At 50.1% G+C, this 22,019-nt stretch overlaps 1 protein-coding gene and 1 non-coding gene across 5 annotated transcripts; one reads left to right on the top strand and one right to left on the bottom strand.

Moving 5' to 3' along the window:
* Nucleotides 1–5,618: 5,618 nt before the first annotated feature.
* On the bottom strand, nucleotides 5,619–5,738 carry LOC132501629 (small nucleolar RNA SNORD22). The gene has a single exon (XR_009534273.1). It is a non-coding gene; the product is annotated as a small nucleolar RNA SNORD22 (small nucleolar RNA).
* A 1,160-nt stretch (nucleotides 5,739–6,898) lies between these two features.
* On the top strand, nucleotides 6,899–21,459 carry PPRC1 (PPARG related coactivator 1). 4 transcript variants are annotated; one of them, XM_060100425.1, is made up of 14 exons: nucleotides 6,899–7,092; nucleotides 10,937–11,125; nucleotides 11,669–11,815; nucleotides 11,936–12,037; nucleotides 12,150–15,063; nucleotides 15,350–15,403; nucleotides 16,228–16,285; nucleotides 17,062–17,129; nucleotides 18,131–18,854; nucleotides 19,823–19,972; nucleotides 20,083–20,149; nucleotides 20,273–20,394; nucleotides 20,638–20,789; nucleotides 21,075–21,459. In XM_060100425.1, exons 1-14 carry the CDS (start codon nucleotides 6,940–6,942, stop codon nucleotides 21,176–21,178), a joined length of 5,004 nt encoding a protein of 1,667 aa, XP_059956408.1. In that variant the 5' UTR covers nucleotides 6,899–6,939; the 3' UTR covers nucleotides 21,179–21,459. The 4 variants fall into 4 exon arrangements, with proteins under 4 accessions (XP_059956408.1, XP_059956407.1, XP_059956409.1 ...); XM_060100424.1 differs by having other exon boundaries at nucleotides 17,059–17,129; XM_060100426.1 differs by lacking the exon at nucleotides 6,899–7,092 and adding an exon at nucleotides 7,624–7,793 and having other exon boundaries at nucleotides 17,059–17,129.
* The last annotated feature ends 560 nt before the right edge of the window (nucleotides 21,460–22,019 follow it).

Below are 22,019 nucleotides of genomic sequence, written 5' to 3'. Positions count from 1 at the left end.
AGCACCTAAGAAGGTGCCTAGAACCTGATATGTGTCCTATAACATTTACTACATGATTATAAGAATTCTGATAGGATTTATCTTTCCCTGCTCCAACACGTGACTCCTTCCCTTCTTGTCCATTTACCATCACCATCACCATTTACCATTACCATCCCTCTCTCTGCCAAATCAGTTTGGCAGATTTGGTCAAATAAATATGTAGAAGGCCCCATCCTCGTGTGGAGGAAACATTACGTCTGGAGGAAAGGGATCTAGAAATCTGCATTTTTTTTTTTTTTTTTTTTTTTTGCGGTACGTGGGCCTCCCACTGCCGTGGCCTCTCCCACCACGGAGCACAGGCTCCAGACGCACAGGCTCAGAGGCCATGGCCCACGGGCCCCGCTGCTCCGCGGCACGTGGGATCCTCCCGGACCGGGGCACGAACCCGTGTCCCCTGCATCGGCAGGCGGACTCCCAACCACTGCGCCACCAGGGAAGCCCAGGAATCTGCATTTTAAAGAAGTGCCTCAGTTGGTTCTTACACATGCCAATATTGGGGAATAGTTCCTTCTAAAAGGGTCCATGCCCCTTCAGAGCATTGCCACCAAATGGGATGAAACCTATTCATTCATTCCATAAGCAACTGCTTAGTACAGTGGAGGATACACTACTAAGAACAGAGGAACCAAAGAAAACATAGTCTACTCTATTCACTGTGTGCCCCTGGGCATATTGTTTAACCCTCCCTTAGCCTCAATTTCTTCCTCAGTAGAATGTGGACAATAACCCCTACTTTTCTAATTCTTCCAGGGATATTGCAAGGAGACAGCAAGCTGAAGACTGTAAACCATTCCTCAAATGTGGGTTGTTTGGGGCTAAAAATAAAGCACTAAAAGGAATATTGCCTGAAAGTTTGCATCTCCCTGAAAGAATAACTGTAAACCAGGTATATTAATTATCTATTACTATGCAACAAGATACCCTCAAATTCAGCATCTTAGACAACAAACTTTTGTTATCTCCCTTGGTTTCTTTTTTTCTTTTTTTTTTTAAATCTTTTTTCCCTCAGTTTCTGAGGGTCAGGAATCCAGGAGTGGATAAGCTGTTGGTTCTGGCTCAGAGTCTCTCACAAGGTTGCAGTCAAACTGTTGTCCAGGTCTTCAGTCATCTTGACGTTTGACTGGGGCTAGAGAATATGCTGCCATGTTCACTCTAGTGCTTACTGGCAGGCCTTAGTTCTTCAACGGCTGTTGGACAGAGGCTTCAATTTTTTGCCACATGGGACTCTCCATGGGGCTGCTCACAACATGGCATGCTGCTGTCACTAGAGTAAGAGATGAGAGAGCGAGAGAAACAAAAATACCTGGGCTGAAGCCTCAGTCGTTTTATCATCTAATCTTGGAAGTGACATATCATCACTTCTGCCTTATCTTATTAGTTACACAGACCAACCCTGGTACAAATGGGGAGAGAACTACATAAGAGTGTGAATAACAGGAGGCAGAGGTTATTGGGAGCCATCCTGGGGGTTTTCAATGACAACAGGTCTCGTCCTTAGTGTTGCAGTTCTGGAGGTTTAATTTAGGAGGTTAATCAGAATTCATCAGATTCAGGAGACTGATTCACACAAATTAAATACACATGAAACATTATCTTGGTACTACTCTGCCTCTTTTCTAGAACTCCTTAGTTAAACTAGTCTTCCTTTTGAAAACAAAAAAAGTGTTGTTGGACTTCCCTGGTGGCACGGTGGTTAAGAATCCACACAGGTTTGAGCCCTGGTCCGGGAAGATCCCACATGCCACGGAGCAACTAAGCCCGTGAGCCACAACTACTGAGCCAGCTCACCTAGAGCCTGTGCTCTACAACAAGAGAAGCCACCGCAGTGAGAAGCCTGCACACCACAACAAAGAGTAGCCCCCGCTCACCGCAGCTAGAGAAAGCCAGCAACGAAGACCCAACGCCGCCAAAAAATAAATAATAAATAAATAAAATAAATTTATTTAAAAAAATGTGTTGTCACTTGAGAGCCCATGCACTGGCTGTTCTTCTTACCATAGAATGCTCTTTGAATGGCTAGGTCTTCCTTGTGATTCAGGTCTTAGTTCAAATATCTCCTCCTCCTTACCTGATCCCACCATATGAGATAAAATTGTCCCCTCTTACCTTTTAGTCTCCATCCCATTTATTTTCTTTTTTTTCCCCATGCAGGATTTTAGTTCCCCAACCAGGGATTGAACCCATGCCCCCTGAATTGGGAGCACAGTCTTAACCACTGGACCGCCAGGGAAGTCCCATCCCATTTCTTTTTTTAAAATTAATTAATTCATTTATTTTTGGCTGCGTTGGGTCTTCGTTGCTGCATGTGGCTTTCTCTAGTTGCGGCGCGCAGACTTATTGCGGTGGCTTCTTGTTGCACAGCACAGGTTCTAGGCGCGCAGCCTTCCATAGTTGCAGCACACAGGCTCAGTAGTTGTGACATGCGGGCTCAGTAATTGTGGCATGCGAGCAGGCGGATTCTTAACCACTGTGCCACCAGGGAAGTCCCCCATTTATTTTCTGATAGCCATTCTGGTGCTCTGAAATTATTTTGACTCTTTGTTTACTTGGAGATTGTCTCCCCACTAGAATGTGAGCTCTGTTAGGGAGGGTTTTTTTTGTTTTTGTGTGTTTGTTGGTCTGTTTTGCCATTGCTGTATCTCCAGTGCCTAAAACATTGCCTGGCGCATAGTAGGCACTCAATAAATAAACCAGAATGTTGATTTGTTAATTCACACTGAGAAATATATGTCATGTGAACTGGGCATTTTGTCTCACTTGATCATCTCACTCTCCCCATAGAAAATGATATGGGAAATCAGTTATTATAATAAGATGAGTCTTTGGTGAATGTGGAGTCAGGCAAAGATGTGATTGATACCCAATATTTGGTGGCCTGTGTCTCTGAGGTTTTCCTTCCTAGCCCTTAGGAATGCACCAGCCAAGGGGACTAGTAGCCACAGCACTCCTGTCTAGGTGGCAGTGGAGACCTAGAGATATATTCTTTTCTTTTTTAGTAGATTCCATGCAGACACCACATGTAGGTGAATATTGTTTTGTCATATGCTGAATAAAGAAAAAAGGGCACAGCTTTCTGCTTTCTTTAACATTACTCTTCTTCCCAGAGCCTAATCCTTATAATAATGACCATAATTAGTGTCCAAATCACCAGCATTTACAGAGCATCTCTTAGAGAATGTTTCTTCAACAGAGGAAGAATTGTGCCACCCTGTATTGGTTCTTACTGATTTCTCACTGGCAAATTATTTCTAAGTTTATTGGAAATAAACTTTATTGTTGCCCTCTCTATTTTATAGGGAAAATTGTGAACAGATTCACTTCACCCAAAAGGTTAGTACGGGACTTCCCTGGTGGTCCAGAGGTTAACACCCTGTGCTTCCACTGCAAGGGGCATGGGTTTGATCCTTGGTCAGGGAACTAAGATCCCACATGCCTCGGGGCAAGTAAGCCAGGGTGCCACAACTACTGAGCTCGCGGGCCTCAACTAGAGAGCCTGTGTGCCGCAAACTAGAGAGCCCACGCACTCTGGAAGCTGCACGCCACAACTACAGAGCCCATGCGTGCTGCACCACAACTAGAGAGAAGCCCTCACACCATAACGAAGGGCCAGGGTGCCTCAATGAAAGATCCCGCATGCCTCAACAAAGATCCCACGTGCTGCAACTAAGACCCAACACAGCCCAAAAAATTAATTAAATAAATAAATAAATAATAAAATTTTTTTAAAATTAAAAAAAAAAGAAACTAACTAAAAGGAAGTTGTATTAGTCTTCCCAGGCTTCCATAACAGGATACCACAGACTAAGTGGCTTAAAGAACAGAAATTTATTTTCTCACAGCTCTGGAGTTTGGAAGATTAAGATCAAGGAGCTGGCAGGGCTGGTTTCTAGTGAGACCTCTTTCCTTGGCTTGCAGGTGTCTCTTCCTCTTCTGCAGCCAGTCCTAGTGGATTAGACCCCCTGCCTTTATTATGTCATTTACCCTTAATTACCTTTTTTTTTTTTTTTTTGCGGTACACAGGCCTCTCACTGCCGTGGCCTCTCCCGTTTTGGAGCACGGGCTCCGGACACGCAGGCTCAGTGGCCATGGCCCACGGGCCCAGCCGCTCCGCGGCACGTGGGATCTTCCCAGACCGGGGCACAAACCCGTGTCCCCTGCATCGGCAGGCGGACCCTCAACCACTGCGCCACCAGGAAAGCCCCCTTAATTACCTTTTTAAAGGCTCTATCTCCAAATATTGTCATATTGGGTGTGGAACCCTTCAACATATGAATTTTGCCCATGGTGAGGGGGGGATGACACACACAATTCAGTCCATAACAAGAGGTCCTCTCCTCTCGTGAATTTTTTGTGGGAATGTGTATGATTTTTTATTTTTTTAATACTTTGTGCCCCATGGCATGTAAAATCTTAGTTCCCTGACCAGGGATTGAACCTGTGTCCCTTGCAGTGGAAGCGCAGAGTTCCAACCACTGGACCACCAGGGAATTCCCTGGGAATGTGTATTAATACAACCTTCCTGAAGGGCAATTTGGCATTGTCCACCGGAATTTCAAATGTACATACATATATACCCTTTAACTCAGCAATCTCCTTTCAAGGAAACTATTCCATAGAAAGAGTGTACAAAAACGCAAAGATTAAAAAAAAAAAAGGGAATTCCTTGGGAGTCCAGTGCCTAGGACTCAGCGTTTCCACTGCAGGGGGTGTGGGTTCCATTCCTGGTCAGGGAACTAAGATCCCACGGCAAAAAAAAGGAAAGATACATGTACAAGAATGTTCACTGTAACTTAATTTGTAATAGTGAAAAACTAGAAATCACAGATATAATTTAAATAATGATAATGATATTAAATTATATATTCAAATAATGATATATTCTTTTAATGGAACTGGTACTCACCAAGATCTCAGTATATATTGGTTAACGAATGGACAAACATATTGTTATATGAAAAAAAAGCAAGTTATAGAACCATACACGTGGAATGGTCCCATTTTTGAACAAAGGTCAATATGTGTCCCTATACATTTTTTTTAAGGTTAAAAAAAACACTTTTGGGCATTCCCTGGTGGTCCAGTGGTTAGGACTCCACGCTCTCACTGCCGAGGGCCTGGGTTCAAACCCTGGTCAGGGAACTAAAATCCCACAAGTCACGCAGAGCAGCCAAAAGAAAAACAAAATAAAACAAAACCTTTTTATTTAGAGGGGCTGAAATGATTGTACGCTAATTAGAACAGCTAGGTTGTATAACAAATTACTTGAAAATTCCCTATTGATATTCTCCAAGAGTTAGATTCCATTACACGTGACTTGTTCTTTCTTTGGGCCTGGAAAAAATATACACAACTGCTCCCGTTGCGGAGCATAGGCTCCGGACGCGCAAGCTCAGAGGCCATGGCTCACGGGCCTAGCTGCTCCGCGGCATGTGGGATCTTCCCGGACCGGGGCACGAACCCGTGTCCCCTGCATCGGCAGGCAGACTCTCAACCACTGCGCCACCAGGGAAGCCCTACACAACTGATTTTTGACGAATAATTTATTCCTCCCTTTCCCATGTTTAGAAATCCTTATGATCCCTCAGTTCCTTCTGGAACAAACTTTCCTCTTCTTCTCCGGCCAGCCCCAGTGGGTTCACCTATACAGGCTCTGGGACTAGGACAGGAAGTAATGTTTGAATGTTTCTTCACTGGGACCTATACGTTTTTATATACATAGAAAAAGTGTGGCTGAATACACACCAAAGGTGACAAGGGTTAAATCTGGGGACTGGAATTTGTAGGCCAAGTATATTTCTTACTTAAATAGTTTTGTACTCTTTGAAGTGATTTTTAAACTTTTGTAATACAAAACTTTTTTTAAAAATAAGAAAACAGGGACTTCCCTGGTGGCACAGTGGTTAAGACTCTGCACTCCCAATTCAGGGGGCCTGGGTTCCATCCCTGCTCAGGGAACTAGATCCCACATGCATGCCGCAACCAAGAGTTCGCATGCCACAACTAAGAAGCCCGTGTGCCACAACTAAGGAGCCCACAAGCTGCAACTAAGGAGCCTGCCTGCTGCAACAAAGACCCGGCACAAGCACATAAACAAATAAATATTTAAAAAAAAGAAAACAATATGAAGTAGCTTCTAAAAGGCAAATGAGTAAATAATAGACATAGTGATGGACTGTAGAAATACAGAGAGGGATCAAGGTTGGCTGGGATGACCAAAAAGTCTTTCCAGGATAAAATAGGGCATCAAAGATGTTTTGAGGCTAAAGTTTTCCACAAGGCAGGAAAACACCTGTTGTATTTGGAAGATAGCAAGATAATCTGCAGTAGCAGGAAGTAAATTTGGTAATGAGACACCAACGTGGGTTTCTGAGTAGCTCAGAGAGACACCGATAATGCTGTGTTCTAAGATTAAACTCACGGTAGTGCTGCAGTGTAGCGGGTGAGGCTTAGCTCCTGGAGTGCGGGTGCCCACGAGGGGGTGCTGTTTCAAAACACAGGCCCACTTGGACCAAGGAGAAAGGAACGTGTAGCAGGTAAAACGTCAGACAAAGAGGGAGTTCTGACAGTTGGACAAATTGGGAAAATAAAAAGATACGCAAAAGGTAATTATCCCCTTATTACCTCGCGCTCCCCAACTAGGTCCCCCCGCGCAACACAAAATTATGCATTACAGTATGCCTATACCACGTGCCACTCAGGCTCTGCTGAATGCGACTACTACTCCCAGGCTCCCTCGTGAGGCCAGTGCGCTCTTCCTGGGTCAAATGGGTATCGGCGCTCAGTCTTCTGGGATCCGTAGTCTTGCAGTGTCTCTCGGGAGTTGTAGTTCCCCTCCCACAATCGGTTGGGCGAGGCGGCGCCGGCGGTCAGAGCTGCGCCGGGTGTTCAGGGGCCAAGATGGCGGCGCGCCGGGGACTGAGAGACGGAGTCGCGCCGCCTCTGAGTGGGGGCTCCGGCCCCGACCCTGGCGGTGGAGTGCGCAGCAGCGGTTGGGGGAGTCGGAGCCAAGCGCCGTATGGCAGTGTGGGCGCTGTGAGTGGCGGAGAGCAGGTGAGACTGGCGGGCGGCCCGCGGCTGGCAGCAAAGCGGCGTGTGCCGGGTGGTGACACGTGGACGCCACAGGAAAGGGAAGAAGCGTTCGGGAGTCGATGCCGGGTGGCTGCGGAAGACGGATTGGACCGAGCGGACCTGGGTCGTTTGCTGGGGGGATGCGGGCAAAGGCGGGTCCTTATGGCCATTCCTCCGGAACGCCGGAGGGGCAGAGCAGGGTGTCGGAAACCTGGTCCCTGTGAGGGGGGGGACTCGGACTTAGAGTAATAGAGTAAGACCTCCCTCTAAGGATGCCGAGTGGGGACTGCCTGTAGCCCAGCGCCGCAGTGCCTTTTCGGAGCCACGTGGGGTGGGGGGAGCGATTTTCCCGGGATAATTTGTCTGCTTCCCCTCCCCCTCTAGGCGGCCCCGGCACCCACGTGGGTTGGGCGGGGGGGTGGAGGCCCTCGGGTCCACGTGGGGGCGGGGAGGGGATGTCCACGTGGCTCCCGCTCCAGGCTGCCGGGCATCTCGTATCGGCGTTGGAGCCGCACTGCCGGGAACTGGGTGTGTCTCAGCCGGTCCCGCCATCTCCGATCGGCGCTGGGGGCCCCAGGCTGGGAAGGAAGGAAGGTAGGGGCTGCTAGAATCAACTTTGCCCAGAGCCTTGGAGGAGTTTTTTTCTTTTTTCTTTGGTCCGCATCGCCTCTCGACAACGGATGGTAAAGGACTTTACAGGTGTGCGGGTAGTCTGTTCCCTGCGGATGGCGGAGTGTGTTGGGGAGGGTAGGGGGCTGAGGTTGAAGGGCTGTGGAGTGGCGGCCTCTGTCCGACCGGCTTGGGGTGGGTTGTGAGGCATGGGCACTGGCGTTTTTGTTGCCTGCAGTCCTGCCTCGTTCGTGATTCAAGGGGCATGGGAGGTGTCAACATTTACATGGCACAGGCTTAAGTCAGGAAAGGGAATCCTCTCCTTCCCTCACTTTTCCTCAAGCATCTTTTTTGAGGAGGCAGCTAAGGCCTGCTCCTGTGAATTGATACAGACAAATTTGAGATGGTCTGTGTTTAAGCTTCTCTGGAATTTGTGCTGGGGATGGCAAAAGTTGGAGGCGATCTGAGAACTACTCAACACTAGTTGAACGTTTACTAAATGGTTGGGGGGGACATTCTTTGTCATACTCTTTTTTTCCTGGTCTTCAGTTCTCCATACTTGAAAGTGTTATCGTCCCACTCCTCACCAGGGCTTCTTAAAAGTTCCCACCCAGAGTGGAGGTCGGCAAGACTTAGTTTGAACTGTTATCTCTCTTAAGCAATTAAGCTGAGTCCTTGAAAGCTTTTTTTTTTTTTTTTCTTTTTTGGTTTCTAGGTGGGAGTTGGGCTGCAGGCTGCCAGGTAATATCAGTTCTAGCAGACCAATCCAGGCCCTGGGGGTGGGGGTGGGGAGTGGCTTCTGGGGCTCTAACTTGGGAGCTGCCCACCTGCTCTTCCCTTATTTTCTCAGAGGCCACATCTTGTGGGGTTGGTGCTGCCCACCCTTTGGGGGAGAGGCAGGAAGCATCCATGATCCAGCTGCAGTCCAAGTTAGGTAGTCATTTGGGGTTGGAGAGGGTCTTATGGAGAGATTGTTCACCACAGACACACACACACAAAGATGAGTATGTGGAAGCTAGTCAATCAGCCAGCAACTTACTGAAATTCTGTTATGTTTAGACATAGGGGGATTCTGTGGTAAACCACACATGGTCCCTGTCCTCCAGGATCTTATGTTTTAGATAGACAATAAATAATGATGAGGGGGACAGAAGAAAGTGCAGCATATTATATAATCAGCAGTAGTAATCTACCTTGCAGGGTCTGGGAAGAGACATTTTAAGGTGAGATTGTGGGGGGCGGAGGGAAGGGGGAGCTTTCCTCAGAGGGAACAGTATGTGAAGGCCTTGAGGTGGGAGAGAACATGGCTTATTGGAGAAACCCCTATGGCTGGTGTATACAGAGACAGAGTGGTGAGAGAAGACATGCTGGAGGAGTCTGGTGGGGAATACCAGGACCACTGTAAGCCATTTAAGGACTTTAAACCTAGTGCTAAGAGCAGGAAGATGCCCTTGGAGGGGATTAGAGAGTGTCTCAAGAGGTGATCAAATGTGTATTTTCAGGTTTGTAGCTGGTTTTGAACCCTGCAGGGACAAGCCGGATATGGGAAAGCCAGTTGGGAAGTTGTTAAAGTTAAGAGATGCTGGTGGCTGGCACACTCTTAGCCTGGGCTTATCCTCTCCATGATCTTGGTACTCTGGGAGCTGTGCTGTTTGGGGTTTGAGGGGAGGGATGGGTGAGGTCAGGTAAAGAGGGGCTTCTCTGACTGGGGCTCCAGTACCTGCCTGATGGAAGTGGTGATGAGTGGTTCATAAAGCTGGACATTGTCTTGAGATTCTGGCCTAGTAGCTGGGTCAGGTAGGTGGCAGGGCAAGAGATGCAGCCTCTTTGCTCACCTGGGAGTGTTTGCTGAGCGAGGTGCTATTCAGCTGCTAGTTGTAATTACAGGATTGTGAAGGCTTGGGAGGAATTAGTGCCTAAAACCTGCCACCTTTTACTTCATCTCTGGGCCTGGTCTCCTAAAGTGTCTCTATCCATCCTTTTCTCTCGTTGGGCATTGTTACTCTTCAGCTTGATTAGGAGGGTGGGGGGGTGCAATCACACCTGTTGCTTTTTTTTTTTTCTTTTGGAAGAGGTACAGAGTTTCCCTTTGCTGCCAAAGGAGAGGTAAGACTGGCTTGTCCGTGTTTGTTCCTGTTCTCTGGCCTTTGCATCATCTATAATTTCGTATAGTGGAGATACCCCTGCCAGCGCTTCCAGCCACTTCTGGTCCTGCCCACGCCCACACTCTTGACAGGCCTGGGCGGATGACTCCCTACCTGACAAGGCTGAAGATGTTAGTTCTCAGGGAAGAGGTGGGGTGGGGCGGGGCTTTTCCATCCACAGAATCAAGCTTTCTCTTCTTTTGCTCTAACCTGGTTGGGGTAGGGAAGAGACTTTTCCCTTGGGACTACCTTTGAGAGGTTGGGTGGCACACTGTAGAGCCTTCAAAATAGAAGTTCAAAATAAGTGTGACTCTCAGCTGTGTATACTGTGATGCACTGTGCCAGGCATGGTGGGTGACCAGGAAGTATAAGCACAGTTTAAACCCTCCCAAGAGCGAAAAAAAATATAAGCTAATAGAATACAAAGGGTTATTTGCCCCAAAGGAACTTGGAATATTGTTTTAGTAATGATGCAAGGAATGTCATGGGGTAGGGAAGGGGGTAGGATGTGATTGCCAGAAAGGTGGGCGGTATAGGAACACGTATGAATTTGGGGTGTGAGGAGAGATGCATTGGGGAAGCCTGAGGTGTCTTCTTGAAGAAGGTGGGATTTGAGCTAAGCAGAGAAGAGAGGCCTAAGTGGGATTTGAGGGAGGTAAGGTGGTTGTAATTGGAATTGCCTGCTTGCTGACCTCCTCTCCTTTGGTGTGCCCCTCAGAATGTCTGTCTTCATCACTGCCAGCAGATAACTCTTCTGAACAATCTTGGTCTTTTTGATGTTTTTATTCCCCAGTTTATCAATCTCTTGTGGTTCCAAGTGTTTCTGGATGGAGTCTAAACTTTTTTTTTCCCAGAAGGTTCTTGAACACTGCCATCTGGTTGTGGCTGTGGCTCATAGTTTGTACTTCTCTCTGCCCAGCAAGTCCAGAGTGTGTTGGGGCTCCTGCTGAGTCTGAGGCCATTGGTGGAGGGCGTGGTACCTGGTTTACAGAGTGTATAAATCAGCTGCCCCCGAGGGCCCATGCCCTGCAGCCTTCACTGTGCCTTTCTGACCTTATCCCCTTTTGCCCCAGGTGCTGCTGCATGAGGAGGGGGATGATTCTGGCTTTGTCAGTCTATCTCGGCTGGGCCCCTGTTTGAGGGACAAGGACTTAGAGATGGAGGAGCTGATACTGCAGGATGGGACACTGCTGGGGACCATGCACAGCTATATGGATGCCTCCCTCATCTCCCTCATTGAAGATTTTGGTGGCCTTGGAGAGGTGAGCTGGGGCTGAGCTTGGAGGTCTTCAGGCAGGAGCTTTGGCTCAGTGGCTCTGTTCTCCTAGCACCTTGGTTCCTAGATACTCAGCCTGAGCCCTTGAAGTGTGTTTTTGTTTCTCAGTGAGAGTTGGGCTGCATCCCATGTAAGAGGATGCCCTGGCAGACTTGGATTATCATCCAAGGCCTTTCACCCTGCCTGGGCCCCTGACTTACATGTTCAGAGGGTTCTGATCTTTGTTTTGAGTCCAAGTCCAGCTTACCCAAGGGTTGTCTGCTGAGCATCCCACATCTTACCTGAGGGTGTAGGGAGTATGAAACATAAGTTCAAGACTCAATTTTGACAGGTCTCTGTTGACACTAGAGAGATGGTGGATGGTAGTAAATGAGATTGGAACCCATGCCTCCTGGTACTAACATCTCTCTCTGGCAAATTGAGCTGAACTGAGCCTGGGAGAGGGATTCTCTTGGCATCCAGTCCTTCTCAGTGGCCTGGTAGGTCATAGGGATGGTGGTGGGACCTTCCTGTTGTCTTTCCTGAGCAGAGCAGGTTATCTCTGGAGGACCAGAATGAAGTGTCACTGCTCACAGCTCTAACAGAGATCTTGGACAATGCAGACTCCGAGAACCTGTCTCCATTTGACAGCATTCCTGACTCAGAACTGCTTGTGTCACCTCGGGAGGGCTCCTCTGTAAGTGTGGGATGAGGGGAAGGGGGTGTGTGGTTGGTGCAAAGGTTAGAACCACATCCACGAGCCTACTCATAAAGTTCTGAAGCACAAGCACATTTCAGGTCTTTTTCTCCCTTTTAGCTGCACAGGCTGCTCAGCCTCTCTCGGACACCCCCAGAACGTGACCTCATCACCCCGACTGACCCACTGGGGCCCAGCACAGGCAGTAGTAGAGTGAATGGGGTAAGCCTCACCTAGGGAACCTCATGGACTCCCAGGGGGGAGGAGTATATGGGGACAGGTCTGGAAAAAGATATTCCTGGAGAAAACTCCTGTCTTATCTTCTCTCCTGTAGGTTGAGATGTCTCTCACAGATCCTCCTTGGGACTTCTCTCCACCCTCTTTCTTGGAGACCTCCTCCCCCAAGCTTCCTAGCTGGAGACCCCCAAGGTCAAGACCCAGATGGGGCCAGTCCCCACCTCCTCAGCAGCGTAGTGATGGGGAAGAAGAGGAGGAGGTGGCCGGCTTCAGCAGCGAGATGCTTGCTGGGGAGCTCAACAACTCTGTGAGCAGCATCGCAGACTTCCCCATGCACCTGGCCTGTCCCGAGGAGGAAGATAAAACAGCAGTAGCAGCAGAGATGGCAGTGCAGGCAGCTGGCGATGAGAGCATCTCCTCCCTGAGTGAGCTGGTGCGGGCCATGCACCCATACTGCCTGCCTAACCTCACCCACCTGACGGCACTTGAGGATGAGCTTCAGGAGCAGCCAGATGATTTGACGCTGCCTGAGGATTGTGTGGTGCTGGAGATTGTGGGCCAGGCGGCCACAGCTGGCAACGAGCTGGAGATCCCAGTTGTGGTGCGACAGATCCCTCCTGGACCCCAGCCTGTCCTCCTGGATGACTCGCTAGAGGCCAGTCCAGCCTTGCAGCTGCTCATGCCTACACTAGAGGCAGAGACAGAGGCTGCTGTGCCCAGGGAAGCCCTCTGCCCCGAGAAAGAGGGGTTGTCACTGGACTCAAAGGAAGAGCTGGAGTCAGCCTGCTTGCTGGAGCCCAGGGAGGTCATGGAGCCAATGGCACCCAAGGGGCCTCAGAACCCACCAGCCAACGCAGTGCTAGGTTCCCAGAGAGCTCGGAAGGGCAGGAAGAAGAAGAGCAAGGAGCAGCCAGCTGCCTGTGCAGAAGGCTATGCCAGGAGGCTGAGGTCAGCCTCTCGTGGGCAGTCTACAGCAGTTACAGAGCTGACCTCTCAGGGAGGCAGCTTGCCTCAGGAGGACCTTCAAAGAGAGGTTGTGCCTCCCCGTGGCAGAGGGAAGCCCCGGGCTTGGGCTCGGGCCTGGGCAGCTGCCTTGGAGAAGCCTGGCTCTGGGAACTTGGAGAGTAGTGCTGGACAAGCTAGTCCTGCTAAAGAAGCTCCTCTAGACCTCTACCCCAGCCTGGTTGACCCCATCCAAGCCAACCCTGTTTCAACCCATCTCTCACTGGTTGACTCTGCTGAAGCTGACCCCATGCCACTTGACTCTGTGGAAGCTGATCCCACTGCGGTTGACCCTGATCCCACTGTGGCTGACCCTGTACCTGTTGACCCTAAACTGGTTGACCGTGCTTTAGTGAACTCAGAGCTGGTTGACCCTCTCCCAGCTGACCCAGTGCTGATTGACCCAGTTCTGGCTGACTCAGCAGCAGTTGACCGTGCAGTGGTTGTTTCCATCTCAGATGACTTGCCTCCAGTTGACCCTGTCCTAGCCAGGACAGTACAAGTTGACTCTCTTCCCAATGACCTGGCTCCAGTTGACCCTGTACTAGTTAAGTCTAGGCCAACTGATCCCAGACGTGGTGCAGTGTCATCAGCCCAGGGGAGTCCAGCCCCCCAGCTCCTCCTGGAGTCAGAGTCCTCAGACCCCCCAAAGGCCATCAGTCCTGAAGTCAAGGAGGTCATGGGTCCTCTGAAGGGGGAAAGTGGTACTAGTGCCACAACCCAGGAAGCCAGGCCTCGGCCTCTTAGCCTATCTGAGTACCGGCGACGCAGGCAGCAGCGCCAAGCAGAGGCAGAAGAGAGGAACCCCCAGCCCCCAGCTGGGAAGTGGCCCAGCCTCCCAGAAACTCCCACAGGGCTGGCAGACATCCCTTGTCTTGTCCCACCAGCCCCAGCCAAGAAGACAACTCTGCAGAGAAGCCCTGAGGCTCCTTCTGAGGCTTGCTTTGCTCCTGTGGGTCCCAGCCCTGCCTCTCCTAGTCCTGAGCCACCTGCAAGCAAACCTATGGCCTCAACTCCCACTGAGCAGGTGCCATCCCAAGAGATGCTACTGCCAGCAAGACCTCCACCTCCTGCTGTGCAGTCCAAGCCCCCCACAATGCCCACTTCCCTGCCTTTTCCCACAGGTGGGCTGGGCATGACCCCCATGCTGCCCCTTCCCACAAATGGGCAAAGTGTCCCCAGTCTGCCCCCACCACCCTTGCAGCCTCCTAGTGTTCCGATGCCTGCGGGGCCAGTGCCACCTGATCCCTTTACTCACTATGCCCCTGTGCCACCCTGGCCTTGTTATCCCCCCTTGTCCCCTTCTGGCTATCCGTGCTTGCCCCCTCCACCGACGGTGCCCCTAGTGTCTGGTACTCCAGGTGCCTATGCTGTGCCCTCCACTTGCAATGTGCCTTGGGTACCTCCTGCCCCAGTCCCACCTTATAGCTCCAGCTGTACCTATGGGCCCTTGGGATGGGGCCCAGGGCTGCAACACCCTCCATTCTGGCCTGCTGTTCCCCCACCTCCTTTGCCTCTAACCTCTGTTGGAAGAGCTGTTCCCTCACCCAAGGTGGAGCCCAGTGGCATCCCACCTGGCCCTCCTGATAGTGTACTGACTGTGCCGATGGCTCCTCCCCTCAGTCTTGGGGCAACTGGCCAGGGAGCTCCACAGATAGAGCCCACCAAGGTGGAGGTCAAGCCAGTGCCTGCATCTCCCCATCTGAAACACAAGGTGTCCTCCCCGGTGCACAGCCCTCGGATCAAGGCTCCACCGTGTCTGTCTGCTGAGAGTGTGGCTGTTGAGGAGCCTGCATCAGAGAGGCTGAAGCCTGAGCCCCAGGAAGCTAGGCCCAGGGAGAAGGCACCCTCTCCTGTTGCCAAGGCTGTTCCCACATCTGCACCAAGGCAGAGCACTACCACCAAGCTGCCTGCTGTCCACCCCGCCCGTCTAAGGACACTGTCCTTTCTGCCTACGCCACGTACCCAGGGTCCTGAGGATGTGGTACAGGCTTTCATCAGTGAGATTGGTGAGTGCCACACAGTTCTGTTGGTGTGAAGAATGGCATGGGGGTTGTGTGAGGAGTGTCCTCCATAAAACAGGATAAACTACCTTGATGGGGCTGGCCTATGTTGGATTTCTTTGGAGAGTTCTTGAGAGGTAGAAGTCTGGGTTGGTTTGATTCTTCTTTGTGTTGCTGCCTTGGTTTACTTAGTACAGTGGGCATGGGGAGCCTAGGGGAAGAAGTGAGGTGATTTGAGACTTCTGGGACCTGTGTACTCAGTTGATAGGGGCTGTGTTGTATGCTTCCACAGGAATTGAGGCATCAGACCTGTCCAGTCTGCTGGAGCAATTTGAGAAATCAGAAGGTGAGGAAACCTGGGTAGCTTTGCTCCAACCCTTTTTTGTTGATGTTTCCTTTGGTCCTAGCCCTGTAGTTGCTTAAACTGGGGGGAGGGAGAAGGGGAGTCTCAGCCACTAGAGCAGCCCCCTAATTGGAATGGGAAGACAAGATTTACCTGTGACACAATCTAAGCCAGGGAGAGTGCTGGGTACAGCATGGCAAGAACTATAAAGAGTAGATGGAGGGGGAGATTCAAGTGGGTTGGGTTATTTGGGGAGGTAGCTCTCCAGGTGAGCCTTGGAAGACAGGAATTCAGAGACTGGTGAGTAAAGGCAGAGATGTAGGAAAGATTGCATGTGGTATATTTGAAAGGCAATGGATAGCTCAGCTTCTCAGTACAAGGAATGGATCTAGGTGCTGCGGGAGATATTACGTCCTGTTCTCAGATGCGCTTATGGTCTGACTGGGGAGAAGAATTTGCAGAAATGACTGCTGAATTAGTAACAGGTATCTGTAGTACAAGGCAAAATAGATAATATAAGTGTAGATCAAGAGTAGGTTATAAGACTAGGAAGTTAGTTAGGTGGGTTATGTAGAGCCTGGAATGCTAGGCTTAGAAGTTTGGACTCCCCAGATTCAGTGGGGAGTGTGCTTGTTTCTGAGCAGAGGAGACATGATTAAAAATACACCTGGATACCCACTGGAGGAGAATGGATCTCTCTGGGGAGACCCAAATGGAGTATGTAGGCAAAATGGATTTTCCTCCTTTGGGTCTCAAAGCCAGCCCTTCTGCACCTCCTCAGTATGGAACATCTGGTTGGGCTTTTAACTAGTATGGTTTCTTTGCAGCCAAAAAGGAGTGCCCTCCCCTGGCTCCTGCTGACAGCTTGGCTGTAGGAAACTCAGGGTAAGTATGGGGACATGAGTGAGTTACCCTAGAGCTGTTGGTCAGCAGCTGGCCGGTACTCCAGGACTGTCAACTGGATGCCTCTGTTACAGGGACATTTAGTCCGCTCTAGTCTTTCCCTGTTCCCCACCCCTGGCTCAGCCCATCACTACAGGGTACCGTCTTGAGTGGTGAAGTAGGAGGATATATATGTACCATTCTCTGGCTGATTCCAGTCTGGGGTTCCAAATGGTGATGCCTTTTATCTTCTGGCAAGTCGTGCTTTTGGGGATTTCTTTCCTTTATTTAACAGGCGTTAAGGTTGCTCAACACTGGTAATGGTGTAAGAAAAAATGGGGGAGGATATTCATGGCTAGGGCTCCCCTGACTCCTTGGAGGGCACAGGCATCCTGGGCCTCCTTGTTCCCCATTCTTCCAGCACCAAGAGGCCTTTTTTTTTTCCCCATGTTCACGATACCCCATCCTGTTTGGCCAAGCATTTTTTCCTCCACGTTGATTTTGGGTTGGTTTGAGCTGGGCACGAGAGGCTCCTGGCTTGGAGGAGGTGGGGGGTATTCAAGGTCATCCAGGAATTGGGCAGAGCTGAGTTGAGACCCAACCTACATAAAGTTCAGTCACTAAGACCCCTTTTGTGCTGAAGGAGAATGATTGGGGCAGTTTGTGCCTCCCATTCCTCTCTGCACGCACCCCTCTCCCATTGCTTTGTGAGCAAAGCAGATGTACAAGATGTTGAGGAGGCAATGAACCAGGCTTTCCCTTTTCCCCCCCGCCAGCAGCGTTGACACTCCCCAGGAGAAGAGGCCCCTAGACCGGTTACAAGCCCCAGAACTGGCCAACGTGGCAGGTGGGTTCAGGGTGGGGAACTCTGCCTTTGATTAGTTTATGCAGCAAATGTTTTTAGAGCCTGCTCTGCACCAAGTGTGTGTAGGTGTTGGGGATACAGAGATCTGATCCTCGTCCTTGATGTTCTCACAGTCCAGTGGGCAGATGTCAGATGTGTAAACAAATGAGCATGTTGAGTATCAGATGTTGTGTGTTAAAGAAGCCTGTGTGGCTTATAGTGGGGTCTGAAGAGGGACAGTCAGGGCAGGGTTATATAGAAGGTAATCCTCCAAGCGGAGGCTTGAGAAAATCACTGATACCAATCAGGTGGATTTATGGGCATTCTAGGTAGATGGAATGGCTTGAGTGAGCTGGAGAAGCAAAGCCAGCCCGGTATGTTTTGGGAAATTGTGAGTGGTTCATTTTGGCTGGAGTGTAGTGGTTGATCAGGGTGCTGGGCAGAGCTAAAGGAAGAGAGAAAGCTGGAGTGGAAAGCAGGAGGTCAGGTTATGGGAACTTTGAATGCCATGTTAAGCTGGTTGGACTTTATACTGTACATTGAAGAAGCAATTGAAAAAACTTTACCAGTTTGGTTTTTGGGTGCTCCCACCAGCAGGAATGTAGAAGACAGGTGGACAGGTGTGATGCCCGAGGTAGGAGGTTATTAGGAGACGATTACATGAGTTCAGGCGCGATGCAGCCCAGAAGTCAGGCAGTTCTGAGGGCGGGGGTGAGTCTAAGAATGAAGAGGTAGGACAGACAGGACCTGGCCACCAGCTAGGTTTGGGCAGTGAGAGGTTGAACAGTTCAGGAGGACTGTAGCTGGTTGGGTTTCTACTGCTGGTCTCGAAGATGGGGAACTCAGGGGAAGGAGCAGTTGTAACAGTGGGAGAAGTTGGGCTGTTGATCATTGTTAGTATACTCTGTGAGATGCAGTGGGGATCTCTGGAGCCTATGTTCACAGGGTTTGGAAGTGTAGAATCGGATCTCATCCTGCTGTCTCCATCCTCCCTCCCCTCACAGGGCTCACCCCTCCAGCTACCCCTCCCCATCAGTTATGGAAGCCCCTGGCTGCCGTCTCACTGCTGGCCAAAGCCAAATCTCCTAAGTCCACCGTCCAGGAGGGAACCTTGAAGCCTGAAGGAGTTACAGAGGCCAAACATCCAGCTGCAGCCTGCCTCCAAGAAGGGGTCCATGGCCCTAGTCCAGTCCATGTGGGCTCTGGGGACCATGACTATTGTGTCCGGAGCAGGACGCCCCCCAAAAAGACACCTGCCCTAGTCATTCCAGAGGTGGGCTCCCGATGGAATGTCAAACGCCATCAGGATATCACCATCAAACCTGTCTTGTCCCTGGGCCCAGCCACCCCACTGCCCCCATGCACAGCTGCCTCCCAGAAGCCACTTGATCACAGGACTAGCAATGATCAGGCAGATCCTCCAGCCCCTTGCCTTGCCCCATCCACCTTGCTGTCCCCTGAGGCCTCACCCTGCCGGAATGACATGAACACTAGGACTCTCCCTGATCCCTCAGCCAAGCAGCAGTCAATGCGCTGTTATCGAAAAGCCTGCAGGTCAGCCAGCCCCCCAAGCCGGGGCTGGCAAGGCCGCCGTGGCCGCAGCAGCCGTTCTGTCAGCTCTGGGTCCAACCGGACCAGCGAAGCATCTTCCTCCTCATCCTCATCGTCGTCTTCCTCATCCCGGTCCCGGTCCCGGTCCCTCTCCCCGCCACACAAGAGGTGGCGAAGGTGAGCTCTGATGGCCTGTTAGGTTCTCTGCACTTTGGAAGTTCTCTCCTCTGGTTTACTCTGAAAGCTTTAGCACATCGAATTTGATACTTTCAGGCAGTAAGGCTTCTATTTCTGTCTTTGGCTTTTGTCTTCTCCCCCTTTACTGGATTTGAAGGAGGCAAGCTGTGAGAAGATAGCTTCTATCCCCTGTTGGAGATTGGGATATCTCTGAGGTCTCCTCCTTCCTGGAGACCTGCCTTGGGGAGACAGTTAGGGTTTGATCTTAACCACGTTGATTCCTTTGCATACTGTATCAATCCTTATTTCTGCTGTTTTCCTGGTAGTATGTGGGATGGTGGGCTAGTGGGTTGTTAATGGCAAACAGTCCTTCCTTTAATCATCTGTTGAGGAAACAGCCTGGAACAGTTCCTTTGAGTGTCACTGGCCTCAGCTATTTTCTGGCAGTACCTTTTTCTCAGTAATAGACCCAAATTTTTCCACTTCATCAATGAAGAATTCTTGGTTTTTGATGCTGAAGCTTATCTTCAGAAATGTCCCCTACTACAGGTCTAGCGCATCCCCTAAATGCCATGTTCATAGTACTCCTATGAGACATATGAGGGGAGCAGGATCCCAGAGACCCAGGCCTGCCCCCTCCCCACCCGCAGCTAATTGTAAGACCTAGGGCCCAGCCCTTTATCTCCGAGTCTCCATTATTTTTATTCTTTCTGATTTGTTAAATATTTTTCTATTTTTAATTTCATAATTGAAAATAAATATGATCTGTGCCCAAATACTCTAGAACATCTAAAGTTCATGAGGTTCTCGGTTTGGTCATCTGTGAAGAGTTCTTCTAGATCTCCTCTGCTCTGCTTTGCCTTTGGTCCTGAGCTTCCTGACAGGGAGGCAGGGCTGGGGCCCAGGTGAGGTAAGTGGAATATACCTGCACTGCTCCCAGCATTCCTTTGTGCCCCTTTGTTCTCCAGGTCCAGTTGCAGTTCCTCTGGACGTTCCCGAAGATGCTCTTCCTCTTCCTCCTCCTCATCTTCCTCCTCATCTTCCTCATCCTCATCATCTAGTTCCCGAAGTCGGTCCCGCTCTCCATCTCCTCGCCGGAGAAGTGACAGGAGGCGGCGGTGAGCATGTTTTCAGGGAGTCGGTGCATCTGGGGTGCAGGTGCCTAAGAGTTCTGAGACTTGAGTTGCCTAATGTCTGGGGCATTGATGGCACCTTCTTCTCTTGTCAGGTACAGTTCTTATCGTTCACACGACCATTACCAAAGGCAGAGAGTTCTGCAGAAGGAGCGTGCAATAGTGAGTAGAGGAACAGGTCCTGGGAGGAGAGGGCTTGTCCCTGAGCCGTGACATGAGCTCAGAGAGCCGTCTGCAGCTGTGGCCTTGGCTCATGGTGTGTCAATTTTCCTTGACCTAACATAGGAAGAGAGAAGAGTGGTCTTCATTGGGAAGATACCTGGTCGCATGACTAGGTCAGAGCTGAAACAGAGGTTCTCTGTTTTCGGAGAGATTGAGGAGTGCACCATCCACTTCCGTGTCCAAGGGTGAGGTTGGGCCCTAAGGTCAGGATGTCCTGTCTCATTATCTATCTTGATGCTTCTTTGTCTTTCCCCCTTGCTCTGGTGTGCTAGGCAATATAGGCACCTTCATTTCTACAGTTAGAGGGCTGGCAATTTGGGGAATGAGAAGAACCACCCCAGTCCATTACTGTACCCTGGTGAGCTGTCTCTTCTCCATGGCATGTGCCCAAATAGCCATGTCAGCCTCTGTCTCACCCTCCCCACCAGTGACAACTATGGCTTCGTCACTTACCGCTATGCCGAGGAGGCATTTGCAGCCATCGAGAGTGGCCACAAGCTGAGGCAAGCAGATGAACAGCCCTTTGATCTCTGCTTTGGGGGCCGCAGGCAGTTCTGCAAGAGAAGCTATTCTGATCTTGGTGAGTGGAGGGAGGCCCTGAGCCTTTGGTATCATCTCCTCCCTCAAAAGGTCCCCAGCCTTTTGAGAGGGGCGCTAGCTAGGCAGACTTGTCTTCCTCTGACATGTGAAGAGCCTAAGGGGTGGGATGAGAGGAGAAGTGGGTGCTCACCTGTCTTTTGACTTAATATCCAGGTGATTTTAGCTCCATCCATTATAGACATGAGAGGTAGCTAGCCATTTGAGGATGCTGTGGTCGGGAGGTGTACTCAGAGACCTTGATGTTTGTCTCTCTCTACCTTTATAGACTCCAACCGGGAAGACTTTGACCCTGCTCCTGTAAAGAGCAAATTTGATTCTCTTGACTTTGACACATTGTTGAAACAGGCCCAGAAGAACCTCAGGAGGTAACCCTGGGCCCTTCTCCCCCACCCCCTTTTCTTTGGAGGTGCCCAACCTCCTCCATTCCCTCCCCCAGTCTAGGGGAGACAGCTGCTAGTGAGGAGATGACTGTTTTATAAAGAAATGGAAAAAAGTGAAATAAAAATGTGTTAAATCAGATTTTTTTTAAGTGGTATTTTTTTTTTTATAATAGGCGTTGAAACACATTAACTTGCATTCCTATGTAAGATGGATGGGGTTGAGGCGTTCCCCCAGTGTGTGGAAAATCGAAGTCACTATGCAGACTAATAAACATGAACTAGAGGGAACTGCCAAGTGCTGTTGTGCTTCTTTCTATGGTAGTAGTGCCAGACAAGTCACTTTTCCTCTCTGAACACAACAGGGACATGCTTACCTCCATTTAATTCCTAGGACCCCTCTTTGGTCAGGTGTAGAATCCTGTTGTACTTGAAACTGCTCCTCAAGAGTGTTGTCAGTGAAATCAGTCATCTAGGAGTGCCTCCCAAACTTTAAAAAGGGCAGTTGAATCATCTGGAGATCTTTTAAAAATGCAGATTCTGACTTCTGGGATGGGGCCTGAGATTCTGCATTTCCAACAAAGGTGGTGCTACTGGTCCAGGAAGGAATTTTAATATCAAGGACCCAGAGGACGCTCACACTTGTTGCAAATAATGGTTTTTGAAACCGAGGCTTGTGTGTATGTGGACCGTAATAGCTTGAGCACAATGCTTGGCATTCAGCAGGTTCTCAGATGTTTAAAGAATGCATGCAGGTGGATAGACCTTTGGGGAAGAGGGAGATGTAGGAATTATACCAAGGACAGGGGACTGCCTGAGAAAGGCAAAGGAGA

The sequence above is a fragment of the Mesoplodon densirostris genome, chromosome 1, assembly GCF_025265405.1.
Source record: "Mesoplodon densirostris isolate mMesDen1 chromosome 1, mMesDen1 primary haplotype, whole genome shotgun sequence".
Lineage (NCBI taxonomy): Eukaryota > Metazoa > Chordata > Mammalia > Artiodactyla > Ziphiidae > Mesoplodon > Mesoplodon densirostris.
This window is presented reverse-complemented; position numbering and strand designations above follow the sequence as displayed.